Genomic DNA, 12,410 nt, shown 5'->3' with positions numbered 1-12,410 from the left:
TTTTTTTTTAAAAAGAGGTCCCTGGGAGCAGTTAACACATAGGGCCTAATTTTTAACTTTAACTGTAAATTTGGGTGCCCAGTTCCACACCTGGATGCTTTGTGCTGATCAGTGTATCCAGATTTGGACACCATGTATGAAAATTATGGTAACTATATTATTGTATATACGTATATAAGTGATATAAGTGTTGACCAAGTCAACTCAAGTATTGCTTCTCAGATGGCCTAGTTCTCCCACTGCCCTTGCAAAAGGGAGTGCAGGAGTGCCATCTCCATGGTACATTCCTCCCATCCCCCCTCTGCTAGCACTCCACCAGGCTTAGGGGAAGAGAAAGAAGATTAGGAATCAGGAACTGGCCATGCTTCAGCACCATTCCCTGCAAACCTCCCCGCCTATAATTCTCCCATTTGTACTTAGAACTGCATTAACTCCTTCTGGGTCTCCTCCACAGCTGCTACTGAGAAGTCTCAGGAGACTCCAGTTCAAAAGCAACATAGATCCTCTTAATGTTGTGGCCTTCCAAGCACTTCCTGCCTCCGGGAACAATTTGCAGGGAATTCCTCAAGATGAGTTGCCCCTCTGTGCTTTATTGCAGCAGAGGATAATGTGCCCCCAATCTATTTCACAGTTTTTAAGGATGTACTTAGTAGTGGTACTGAAAACTTGATCAAGCAATTAGAAGCCCTAGTTAACATTACTGTAAAACTCATTTGACTGAGTTACACAACCCTAAAATGAGCAATTCTCTGATTTGCATCACTAAGTCAAGTGGCATTATGTGAAACCAAGACTTAGATTTTTAGCATATACTTACTTTAATAACATAAGAAGGAGACGGAAATAAACACTGCACAGGACAGCAGGGGTCTGGAAATGCACCAATCTCAGCCTCATGAGTTGAAGAAAGAAAGGAAACGTTACAACAGTGACCTTTTTAGACAATGACAGAACACCGTTAATGAGCTCTGGACAGTGGGCCACATCCCATCCTCAGCTAGATGACTGGGGACAGCAAAACTGGTCCTTAGGAAGGGGGGGCAGAGTGGGATCATCAGGACTTCAGCATAGACAAGAGCTCACCCACAGGGGAGGTGGGGAATATACATACAAAATTTCACAAGGATTAAGGGTTTATGTCAAATCTGCTATGTACTGTGGTGCATTCTTATACAGCGGTGAGTCATCTTGTCTGACAGTTGTTGAAGAATTAATGCAGTTATTTAAAAAGTCCTGCTTGATGCTTTATATAAATATCCTCTTATAAAACTTAAAATTAAGTCAGTGAATTTTAAGTACAGAAGCGATACATTACATTTAGGATTTTCTGGCTATGTCTACACTACAAATGTGCCGCTGTAGTGCGGACACTTCCTACATCTACAGAAGGGCTTTTTCCATTGATGTAGATAATCCACTTCTCCCAGAGGTGGTAGCCAGGTCAGTGGCAGAATTCTTCCATCAACCCAGCTGTGCTCTACATTGGGGTTCGGTCAACCTAACTACAGCGCTCAGGATGCGAAACTTCATAGCCCTGAGCAATGTAGCTAACAATCTAATTTGTATGCGTAGACCAGGCCTGCCTCCCTCCTCCTCCCACACACTTTGAGCTATAAAAACCTAAAGGTACCTATTGATGTCCCGATCACTTTAGATAAGCTATTACCAGCAGGACAGTGGGGTGGGAGGGGGTATTGTTTCATGGTCTCTGTGTGTATATAATGTCTACTGCAGTTTCCACGGTATGCATCCGATGAAGTGAGCTGTAGCTCACGAAAGGTCATGCTCAAATAAATTGGTTAGTCTCTAAGGTGCCACAAGTACTCCTTTTCTTTTTGCAAAGACAGACTAACACGGCTGTTACTCTGAAATTTATCTTTCTGCTGCTCTCCAGTCTCATTATACCTGAGTTTTATATAGAATGAGATTTTTTTAATAATCATTTTTCCGAAGAAAATTAAAGGGAAGTTTTACTCTGGACCACAGATTAACGGAGTTACGAGGGTAAAGCCTGTTTGAATCTAAATGTGACAGTGTACTCCAAAATATGGAAGAATATTTTTAGATGTGGGCTAGGCTATCTAAAGGTATCATATTGAATAACAATATACATGAAGTGGTATAGTTTGGCAAGGGAAAGCAATATTAGGCTTTTACCTGCTGGACCGTACAGTAGAACCAGAGATAGGCAACATGTAGTGTCAGAAAGGCCAGGCCCTCACTCCATTTATTCTTGTTATAAATAAACTGCTTGCTGGCTGCTTTACCAACAAAACTGATGCCCCTGAGGCAATTTTCACACATCCTTGAGAAGAGAAGCAATGGTGTCTCCGTTGTGTAACCCAGTACTGATAATCTGAATGATCTATCAAGTGTAACACTTCACCATAAACCATTGCTCAATAGCAGCCTCAAATAGTGAGTTTGTGTGTGTGGTTTTTGGGAAGGGGGGTGAGGGGGTGACAGAACCTGGATTTGTGCAGGAAATGGCCCAACTTTATTATCATGCACATTGTGTAAAGAGTTGTCACTTTGGATGGGCTATCACCAGCAGGAGAGTGAATTTGTGTGTGGGGGGTGGAGGGTGAGAAAACCTGGATTTGTGCTGGAAATGGCCCACCTGATGATCACTTTAGATAAGCTATTACCAGCTGGACAATGGGGTAGGAGGAGGTATTTTTTCATATTCTCTGTGTATATATGAAGTCTACTGCAGTTTCCACGGCATGCATCTGATGAAGTGAGCTGTAGCTCACGAAAGCTCATGCTCAAATAAATTGGTTAGTCTCTAAGGTGCCACAAGTACTCCTTTTCTATTCACAGCATACTTTCAGGAGAGCTGCTTTGGGGAAATCCTCAGAATATGCATTGTATGTTTTACAAGACACTAAAATATGTTTCAAATGAATGAGTAGCCAAGGCACACCAGTGCCATTAGGGAAATCCTTGTGATGCATCAACATCCACTAAAGGTCTTGAGTTCAGATATCAGAGCAACGCCAAATAACTACAAATGTAACAAATATTAAAGCTCTGATTCCCTTGCTTTAAATGAGAGCATTAACTCATGAGCGACTCTGGCTGCATTTATAAAACTATCAGCTCTCTTGCTCTCCTCTCAAACCAGTACACTGTCCAGCATAACTGATGACAAGAGCTTCACCTTAAAGTTTCTTTCGATCCCACTGGACAGGTTGGTTGTACCCATTTGCTAGAGTACCATCTGTTGAAGAATGAATTAAAGCAAAAGAATTACTGTGTCCCCAAATTCATACAGGTATGGTAGTTATTCAGGTTTCCACAGTCTTAACCTGCTATGCTGGTACAGGGTCAGCTGGCTAATATTCTTAAGTACTAACTATAGGAAAAAGAAAAGGAGTACTTGTGGCACCTTAGAGACTAACCAATTTATTTGAGCATAAGCTTTCGTGAGCTACAGCTCACTTCATCGGATGCATACCGTGGAAAATACAGAAGATGTTTTTATACACATGACCATGAAAAAATGGGTGTTTGTATTTTCCATGGTATGCATTCAATGAAGTGAGCTGTAGCTCACGAAAGCTTATGCTCAAACAAATTGGTTAGTCTCTAAGGTGCCGCAAGTACTCCTTTTCTTTTTGCGAATACAGACTAACACGGCTGTTACTCTGAAACCTAACTATAGGAACTAAGGTTCCCTGGCGCCAACCCAATGAGTATATCCAGACATACAGGTTTGCTGCTTTTAGTTTCCATGGTAGACCCTGCCAACTACATCTCCCTTCTGAAAGCACTTGTATTTTTGCTGACTGTATTAGTCTAGTAGTGTATGAGGCCCTTGCTTTCCTATCCTGAAGGAAACACAGCATAGTAACAGACACAAAAAGAGGAGATGGGTATGGGGAGCACATAGCCCTACAACCAACAAATTAATTTGCAACCTGGGCCAAACAACAACCCAATAAATCCAAACACTAATGCACATAATGGGGCCAATGGACATAACTAAAACTGAGGGCCACATTAATTAGCTGAACATGCATCCAGACCCTCTGAGAATCAATAAATATTCATAAAAAAGATCTGCTGACATTTTATGAAAAATATTCTTTTTGTAAAGGTTCATAAACAAAAAACTATGCCACATATTCATAAAATGGAGGAGGAAAGAAACTAACATATACAGCATATAGTGAGAATAATTTCTGAACAGGATGTTTTTCACATTTTCCATATGGCATCTGTGGTTCCTTACGTATTTCTACAAGGTTATCTGACACTTGGATAAAATAATGGAAGAAATTTAAAGCATCTTTTCCCAATTAATTTAGGATCAGAAAGTAATTTAAAGGGCAATGTAATCTTGTATACCCTTAAATTAATCCAAAGAAAAAGAGAAGTATTTCTAGAGCAATTCTTTCTAATTGGTAGGCACTTTTAAGAAATGGATGGGTCTTTTAATTTTGATATTTTATAATGCACAGACATTTACAAAACACTTTTATTACTATTACATCAGATCTTCAGTTAGTAGAAAATAAGATGATTCATCTAATTCCATCCAGTAAAAAAATTATACAGGGTTAGAAAACTAAAGGCTCATAAAATTGCAAACAGCCTTAAAGAACTACACTATGAAGTGAGATGCTGATTGCATCAGCCCAGAAGAGCTACAGTTCATCAGCTATGCAACCACCAGTACAGACAGTAGAAACTACTACCGAGCTTCAGAGCAAGTCCATAATCTCCCAGTGTACATGCACACACACTCATACAAACATCTTAAAGAATATTGAACTGGATGATGGAAGACCCACTACTTACCTAAAACACTTTCACAAACCATTGTTTTGCATTTCTATATTTTCAGAGACACATTGTAACATTTTCCCCCGCTCCAACATTAAGGGAAAACATCATGGTAAGGTATACACTAATGCCTTAAACTGAACATAAAATTACACCTCAACACTTAACATGAAAGTGGACTTTACTGCTGAGGTGACGAATTTACAGTACACATATACATATTTCACCTTCTCACATGGATTTAGACTGCAGACATACACTATAAGGTTTTTGCGACTCTGGCCACACCAACTTTTAAATCATATTAAGAAAAGTAACATGATCTGAAAGTGGTTAACTGAATTTACATCCATACTACATTTTAAAACCCTTTAAAAACTGTTTGGTTTTTTTTAAATAATCATTTTCAGACTTCACCAGAGCTAAGCCTGTCACCAGTGGAAATGTAGGCAAGGATTGCTGCAGAAGTTTGGACAGCCTTCCCTAACCATCATAGCACAACCCCTACAAATTCAACACTTTCAGAAGGTACATCTCCTCCTTGCAGAGCAATGCAGGTCAGCTTCAAGATTTGGACAAAAATCATAGCACCCTCCCTTACCTTGTCCTATACACTTCACATCATATCCAAACTGGTTATGGGGCAGGTCGTGTGGTTACCGGGCAGGTCGTGTGGTTACCTTGACCACTGAATTCAATGAGACTTTGCACGAAGTCAGGCACTACCCAGCTTGAGCAAGTAGATCAGAATCTATTTGTAAGTGAAAAAATACTGCTGCCCCACTCAAAAAAAAAAAAAAAAAAAAAACAAGGTGAAAGACACTGAGGTTGTAAGAGCCAAACAGTGTCTTGTGTGTTTGTGACACAGCACTGCTCTCCCACTCCCAATGAGACCACTAATACGTATGAAGTTCAGCACATTCATAAATACTTGCAAGATTGAGCCCATCATTTGTACAAGCTGGTTACAACACCTGAGAAGTGTTCTGGTTACAACACCTGAGAAGTGTTTGGCTCTAGAATAAGAAACCACAAACAATCAGTCACTCCTTGCCAAAATGCAGCAACTTTCATCTGGAAGTTGCCCAAAAGCCTCTGGTGCTCACAAGTGTGTTTTGCACTATGGGACAGGTGCACCAGGAGTCCTAGAATGTACTGGTACAACTTACAGTTATGAGACATAGCTCACGGATGTGTCAACACCGAGTTGCTGGATAGATACACTAAAACATACATAAGCATAAGCAATGCAATCAATCATTTCACACAGTCAACAAAGTGAGCTGTAGCTCACGAAAGCTTATGCTCAAATAAATTTGTTAGTCTCTAAGGTGCCACAAGTCCTCCTTTTCTCTCTACAACAGTTTTCTTCCGTAAGCCCTCTTTCAGGAAAGCCCTTAAGCAAATGCTTTAAGTTAAGCTTACCTTTAAGTCCCATTAACTTTCATAGGACTTAAGAACATGCATAACTTTCTGCAAGTGCTTAAGTGCTGTCCTGAATCTGTTTGCTCTCCCGAGTTTCCTGAAACTGGGCCTTAATATACAGACACACTATCACAACATAAGTGCAACACACACTAAGACCCTGATCCTGCAAGCGAATGAATAATGTGCTTAACTTTACTATTGTGAGCAGTCCCATTGATTTCAACTGAACTGTTCAAAATAGGAAAGTTAAGTACACACAAATGTTTGTGGGATCAGGGCCTAGCAATGCAAAATTGCTCTGAAAACTATTTAAAGTACTGTGCTATCATGATAAGCATATTAATTACCTACAACTACACCTTCTAATAGTGATCATAGTGTATGTAGAGATATATCTACCTTGGGAAATTATGGGCATAGGCCAAAATTTCCAATGTGGGTGCTTAAAGTTAACAAATGAGTGGCATAATTTTCAGGGGTGCTGAGCACCTGCAATCACCATTAGATTCACTTCATTTAGACCACTCATTTAAGTGAAATCACTTCAATGGTGCTTGGTCTCCCCTTCCCTCCTCCCTTGTACCCCTCTCCCATTAAACCATTCATGTATTTAGAGTTAAAAAATATGGGTGCCATGTTTTGAAGTCATTGGCCATACTGCCCACTAGGAGTTGGGTTCAGTGCCACAAAGAAAGAGATACTGTTCGTAGGTAAATTCAGTCCAGCTGGAACTCCAATGAAGTAAATAATTACACCAAGGATGAAGCTGGACTGTGTGTACAAATGTCTAATTGCTAAACATATCCTACTTCCTCAATATATTACTGGATTATGCTCAGCACACCAACACTCTGTGTTCTTAATCACAGAAATATATCATTCAGAGGGAAGCTATGTTCAGATTGATTACAGCATCCTGAAAATATAGTATATATTAAATTTGTTTTCATTACTATACTGTTGATATATAGATCATACTCTGTATAAACTCAACATCTCTACATGCAGCCAGAATGCTGGGTATCCAGCATACTCTAGTATAAACAGTCAGCTTTTCCTGTCCCTATTAGCACAGATAAGGGCCAATCAATGCACTGTAGGCTACAATAAGGCAATCTCCCTTTTTAATCTCCTTTATTTCAAGATTTCAGGGTACTGAAAAAAGCTACAGGACTGAGAGCAATGCACAGAGCCACAAGCTCATTCTGCTCTTCACCCTGAAAGCCGTTAAAACGAAAATACAATGTCAACATCAGCTCCTCCCTGCTGTGGAAATTGGCATGAGTACATTTTACTTCTTGGCAACAAGCCCTTCTAAAACCGTTACAAAAAAATGAAGTTCGATATGTTGAGCTATTCCAACGACTAATTTGGGACATGCTGGGTTATTTTTCCCCCTTCTGTTAAGCGTCATTCTAACAGCCTTTCCGAGGCGGATGAACGTTAATTGTCTTTGATAAGAGAGAGGGACCAACCAACCGTTAGCAGAATTTTACTCCTGGACACAGCAAACTCTAGCGTTACGATACAGAAATACTCTCACTCTCTTCCCCAGAGAGGAATATATTAGATACAAATTATAGATTTAGTGTGACATTTGAGCACATGAACTCGTTACTAGCCAACCAATAAGTAATCCTCATACAAAATAATCATTTGGCACATCTCCTTACTTAACCCAATCTGACACACATCAAAATGTGAAGCGAGACACACGCTGGGTGGAGGGTTTAGTCTCTTCAGCTCATCCTCCAAATCAGAGGAACAATAATATGAGAATTACACTGACATCTTTTCCAACCAGGGAATCCGTGGAGCATCCAAACAGACCAAATCGGAGAATGATCCCAAGCTCGCAATTAAAAATGTTAAACGACTTTTCTATTTAATCTAAAATCCTTGTTTCTCCTACAGAAATAATTAACTGGCTTTTTTTTTAAATAAACCTTCCTAAACATTATTATTTTGTTGCAACTGATTTAAATGTGGACTCCACTGCATGGACTTCAACGCAAGTCCCTGGATATATTCAAATAGGTTTTGTTACAAAGTATATAGCAGGTTTCTGTAATACTGCATTTTCTTGGCAGGACAGGAATCCCTGCAAGCCCAGCCCTTAAGATTTTTCCATCTTCCGTAATAAAACATGCAACACTGGAGCAGCAAATCCTGCTGCCAAAGCCCCCTCTTCCATCTCCACCAGCACTGTGGCAGGAGAGGCAGCGAGAAAGAGGAGGAATTTACAGTCAGAAAAAAAATTACACAGCCTCAGAAAAAGGTAGTGGGGGGAAGGGGCAGAAAAAAGAGAGACAACAGGCGCCATCAGGAATTAGGGAGAAAACAAAAGCAACCACGGAAAAAAATATTCAATAAACCAGTTTCCAGAGAAACTGAAAATGCAGCGAATTCCTCATGGAGAATCACAAGGAGAAAGAGGAAAAAAATCAACCCCATGTTCTGTGGGATTCTCCCCCCCCCCATTCCTTAGGCTGTGTAACATACCAGGAGAAACTGACAGTCACAGGAAACAATTGTACCATGCAAAATACACACAGGAGATGAGGACACAAAGCTGGGGACGAGAGGTTACACACTGCAGCAGAGACAATCAACCTTCCAGGGAACCCCCCCCCCCATCGAAGTGTCACTCCCCCTCGGCCCCCCGGTTCTCCTCCTAGCTTACTGCTCCCACCACCCTGGAGCTGCAGACAGCCCCGGAGCGGGGTCCCCTCGGGTCTCCCGGCGGGCGAGGCTGGGGTGGAAATGAGAGGGACGATCACAAATCATTTACCTTCCGATAATTCCAGCTCCAGCTCAGCCAGCCTGGCTCTCACCTCCAGAGGCAGGGACATGCTCTCAAGGCTGCGGTCCGCCATACTCGAGCCAAGGAGATTTTCTCTCCCCTCCTCTCTCTCTCTCTTCTCTTTGTTTGCAACAGAAAAGGGGGGAACGTGGGGGGCTTGCGGTGGATGCCAGAGTCCTCGCGCGGTCTCAGCGGTGCATGCAGGAGGGAGGCGGACGAGGAGTCCGCGCGCAGGGATGGGGTGGAGGGAATGCAGAGATTTCTCCTCTCCTCCTCCTCCTCCCTCGCCGCTTCCTTCAGGGGAGCCCCGCCATGGCCGCCGCCTGCCGCTTGCAGCTCCTCGGCACCGCGGCTCGGTCTAGCCCGGCCCCCGCCCGGTGCAACCCCGCGGGGTGACTCCTGCACAGCGCGCCCGGGCTCCGCGCGATCCGGCTCCGGCGAGCGCTCGAGACGGCTGCTGCGGGGGGAACTGCGGCGCGGCTGCCGCGGCCAGCGAGAGCGGCTGTCACACGCACGTGACCCGCCGGGTGCGGCGGCCCCCGCGCGCCCCTAGGGGGGGCGCTCGAGCCCACCCCCCCATCTGCCCGGGCGGCGGGCCGCCCCGCGGCAGGGCGGAATGGAACGCTCCCGGGAGCTCCGCTGGCGCGCGCGGGCACCAGCGGCGAAGTTTGCGGCGAGCCAGGTGGCTGGGCTCTGCCCCGCCGCTGCGAGCCGGGCGACGCCGTGCGCTGGAGGGCGCCGCTCCGCCGCCTCGTGACTGCTCCCCCGGGCATTTCGGGGACCGTTCACGGGTGGCGGGTCGCCAGCAACGCTGTCTTGCCCCGCGTGCCCTTAGGTAACATGCCACGCCAGGCAGCCTTTGGGGGCTTGCTCTAAAAGTCCCGCCGGTTTGGGGTTCGGTTTTTGCGCAGCATTTTGTGCCATCGACATTTGTTGCTCCACGTTTGTCTGCGTGACAGTTATTTTCAGTGTATTACATCTGATGGTGGTTTATGTGCTAACAGTGTGTGCTTGGCGCTGCACAAACACAGTGCCCTCGCCAGCCCGCTCTTCTGTCGAAATTTGCCGCTCAAGGTTAGGGTATCGGGTCACGTTCGTGTATGTCATTCACAACTCTCTCTCTGCTCTGAGGTTTTTACCTCTAAAAATGACTACACTATGAATTAAACAAGCAAAACAAATTATTTTACATCATTTCTGGAAGCGGAAGGCGGTATAATAAAGGCTTTTCTACATGGAGTTGTTCCAGAATAGCTATTCTGGAATATCCCTGAATAACTATTTTTGGACATTCTTATTCCAGAGTAAGAGTGGTGGTACCTTCATCCAAATTCATTTTCAAGTGTGGACAAGTCCTAATACTTACCTCTTTTATAATGCTCTTTAACTTCAAAGTGCTTTACAAAATAGTGAGTTAGTCTTCACACTGTGATCTAAGTATTGTCATCCCATTTTAAGGGAGTGAGGAACACTAAGTCCCATGTCCACAGAGGGAATCAATGTGTTGCAGTAAGATCTCTTTTCCATGTTCCCCATGTTACCATGTTACCTGTGCTTTAGAACCTGGGTAGCAGGGACAGAATGTTGAAGCCAGCGGGGCTCTTGGCTGCTTGGAATGACAGATGTGTAAGGACCTAGCAGGTGGCAACGCTGCACACAGGTGCCAAGCAATTTACCCAAATTCAACATCAGAGATAGAAATAATACTCAGATGTCCTGAATTCCATTTTTTTCTCTAACAAACCAGGCAACTTTCAGCATATTCTGATATGTTCATTTTGAACTACATTCTGCACACCAAGAAACAAACAGCGAGTACACTTTAATGAAAGCATATGTGTGTGTATATTCCGTTGGTTGGGGAGGGACCTCACCACAATTCTGTTCGTTCTTGTTTCATTTAGATTATAGTGTGTCCATGCTTATGCCTCACAAATCATGACTTTCATTTAATGAGTCTCGGGAAGCTGAAAGGAGGGATACTACGTGTAGACACTGTTAAAAACGGTTAGGAAATCAGTTCTCTTATTATAAGGATGACAGTTAATGAAAAATATAAAGATATAATACAAGGCAGTGCCTTCCTTCATCGCTCCATATTCATTAAACTGGGGGTTACAAAACTTTTTGCCCTGAGGTCCACCTATGCAGCTGCAATAGGCATCGCGGCCCACTATTAACACTTCTTGAGGAAAATTATTCATTTTAATGATTACATACATATAAACTATAACACTAAATAAACAATGTACATATTTCCTTTTCATTTTAATGTAAACAATTGTGATGATATAAATCACTAGCAATATGCACTCAACGAAGTGCTTCAAGATCTCTTTGAAACCAGTTTTAGTAAAATTACACTTTAAAAAAATGTTGAGAGCAAACTGTGGTATTCAAATAGGGAAAACACGGTTTTGTATAACACTGAACAAGATTACAACACGAGTCACATGGAGTTAAAGATTTACTAAGAGCTTGACTGGAGAATGCAGTTGCATCTACCAACGGACTGCCCGGGACTGTAGTTTGGGAATCCCTGCATTAAACCAGTTGCTGTATTATAACAAGCATACTGAACATCCGCAGTTCTTTCTCTCTCCTTCTTCCTCCAAGGAGTTCCTGGAGACACTTTGTGGAAAGGAAGAAGCAAGCTGCTAGACCATCTTCTAGTTCCAAAAATCCATCTAATACATAATCCCCAGACAGAGATGCATAAAGATAATAATAGATGCTGCACTTGATCTTAATCAGAAGGCCAAGAAGTCATCATTCTCAGTTCAAAGCCTTGATTTACAAGGAGCACATTGGATCCAATCCTGCTCCCATTTAAGTCAGTAGCAGCAAAATAAAAGAATGTAGGAGCTCCTTTGAAAGAGCAGAGTAAGCTTTAGAATGTGTCTGTAGTAGGGAATTTTACAAAGATTCCCACCATATTACCACTAGTTCAGATGAACTGGCTTCTGGCGTCTTCCCACTGTCATGTTTAGTTGACATGGTGGTAAAAGCAATCCTGGGCTCTGGGAGCCTAGGCCTCCACTGGTGCTAGGGTTGCCAAGCCTCCAGGATTGGCCTGTAGTCTCCCAGAATCAGCATCGATCTCCCGGTGACGATTGAAAGCAATCCGGGAGATTTTAATAGGATATTTTCAGAAAATGACATTACGTCATGCTAGGGGGAAAAATTTCCTGGAATAACTTCAGTCAGAGTTGGCAGCCCCAACTGGTGCTAACACTAGTTCAGTTAAAGTAATAGTGGAACCAGGGGGAATATTTTTGTAAAATTCAGTAATGTTGACAAGGCTTTAGGCCATGTCTATACTAGGAGCACTTTGTCAGCATAGGTACTTTAGCAGCATAACACTCCTATTTGCAGCTTATCTTATACA

The 12,410-nt window shown here is 42.9% G+C and overlaps 1 protein-coding gene and 1 pseudogene across 11 annotated transcripts in view; both read right to left on the bottom strand.

Annotated features, from left to right (window-relative positions):
- Positions 1–9,537, bottom strand: part of DIP2C (DIP2 acetate--CoA ligase C (putative)) — a 485,677-nt gene extending 476,140 nt beyond the window's left edge. For all 11 annotated transcript variants that reach the window (XM_073334492.2, XM_073334497.2, XM_073334499.2 and 8 more), the window contains exon 1: positions 9,011–9,537. In XM_073334492.2, the coding sequence (XP_073190593.1) occupies positions 9,011–9,095 (85 nt within the window). In that variant the 5' untranslated portion in view covers positions 9,096–9,537. The remainder of the gene's footprint in view (positions 1–9,010) is intronic.
- Positions 9,538–11,635: 2,098 nt separating this feature from the next.
- LOC140908047 (U2 spliceosomal RNA) lies at positions 11,636–11,792 on the bottom strand (annotated as a pseudogene).
- Positions 11,793–12,410: the final 618 nt, after the last annotated feature.

Source organism: Lepidochelys kempii, chromosome 2, assembly GCF_965140285.1.
Source record: "Lepidochelys kempii isolate rLepKem1 chromosome 2, rLepKem1.hap1, whole genome shotgun sequence".
NCBI lineage: Eukaryota > Metazoa > Chordata > Testudines > Cheloniidae > Lepidochelys > Lepidochelys kempii.
Note: the sequence above shows the minus strand (reverse complement) of the source record. Positions and strands in the feature narration are given on the sequence as shown.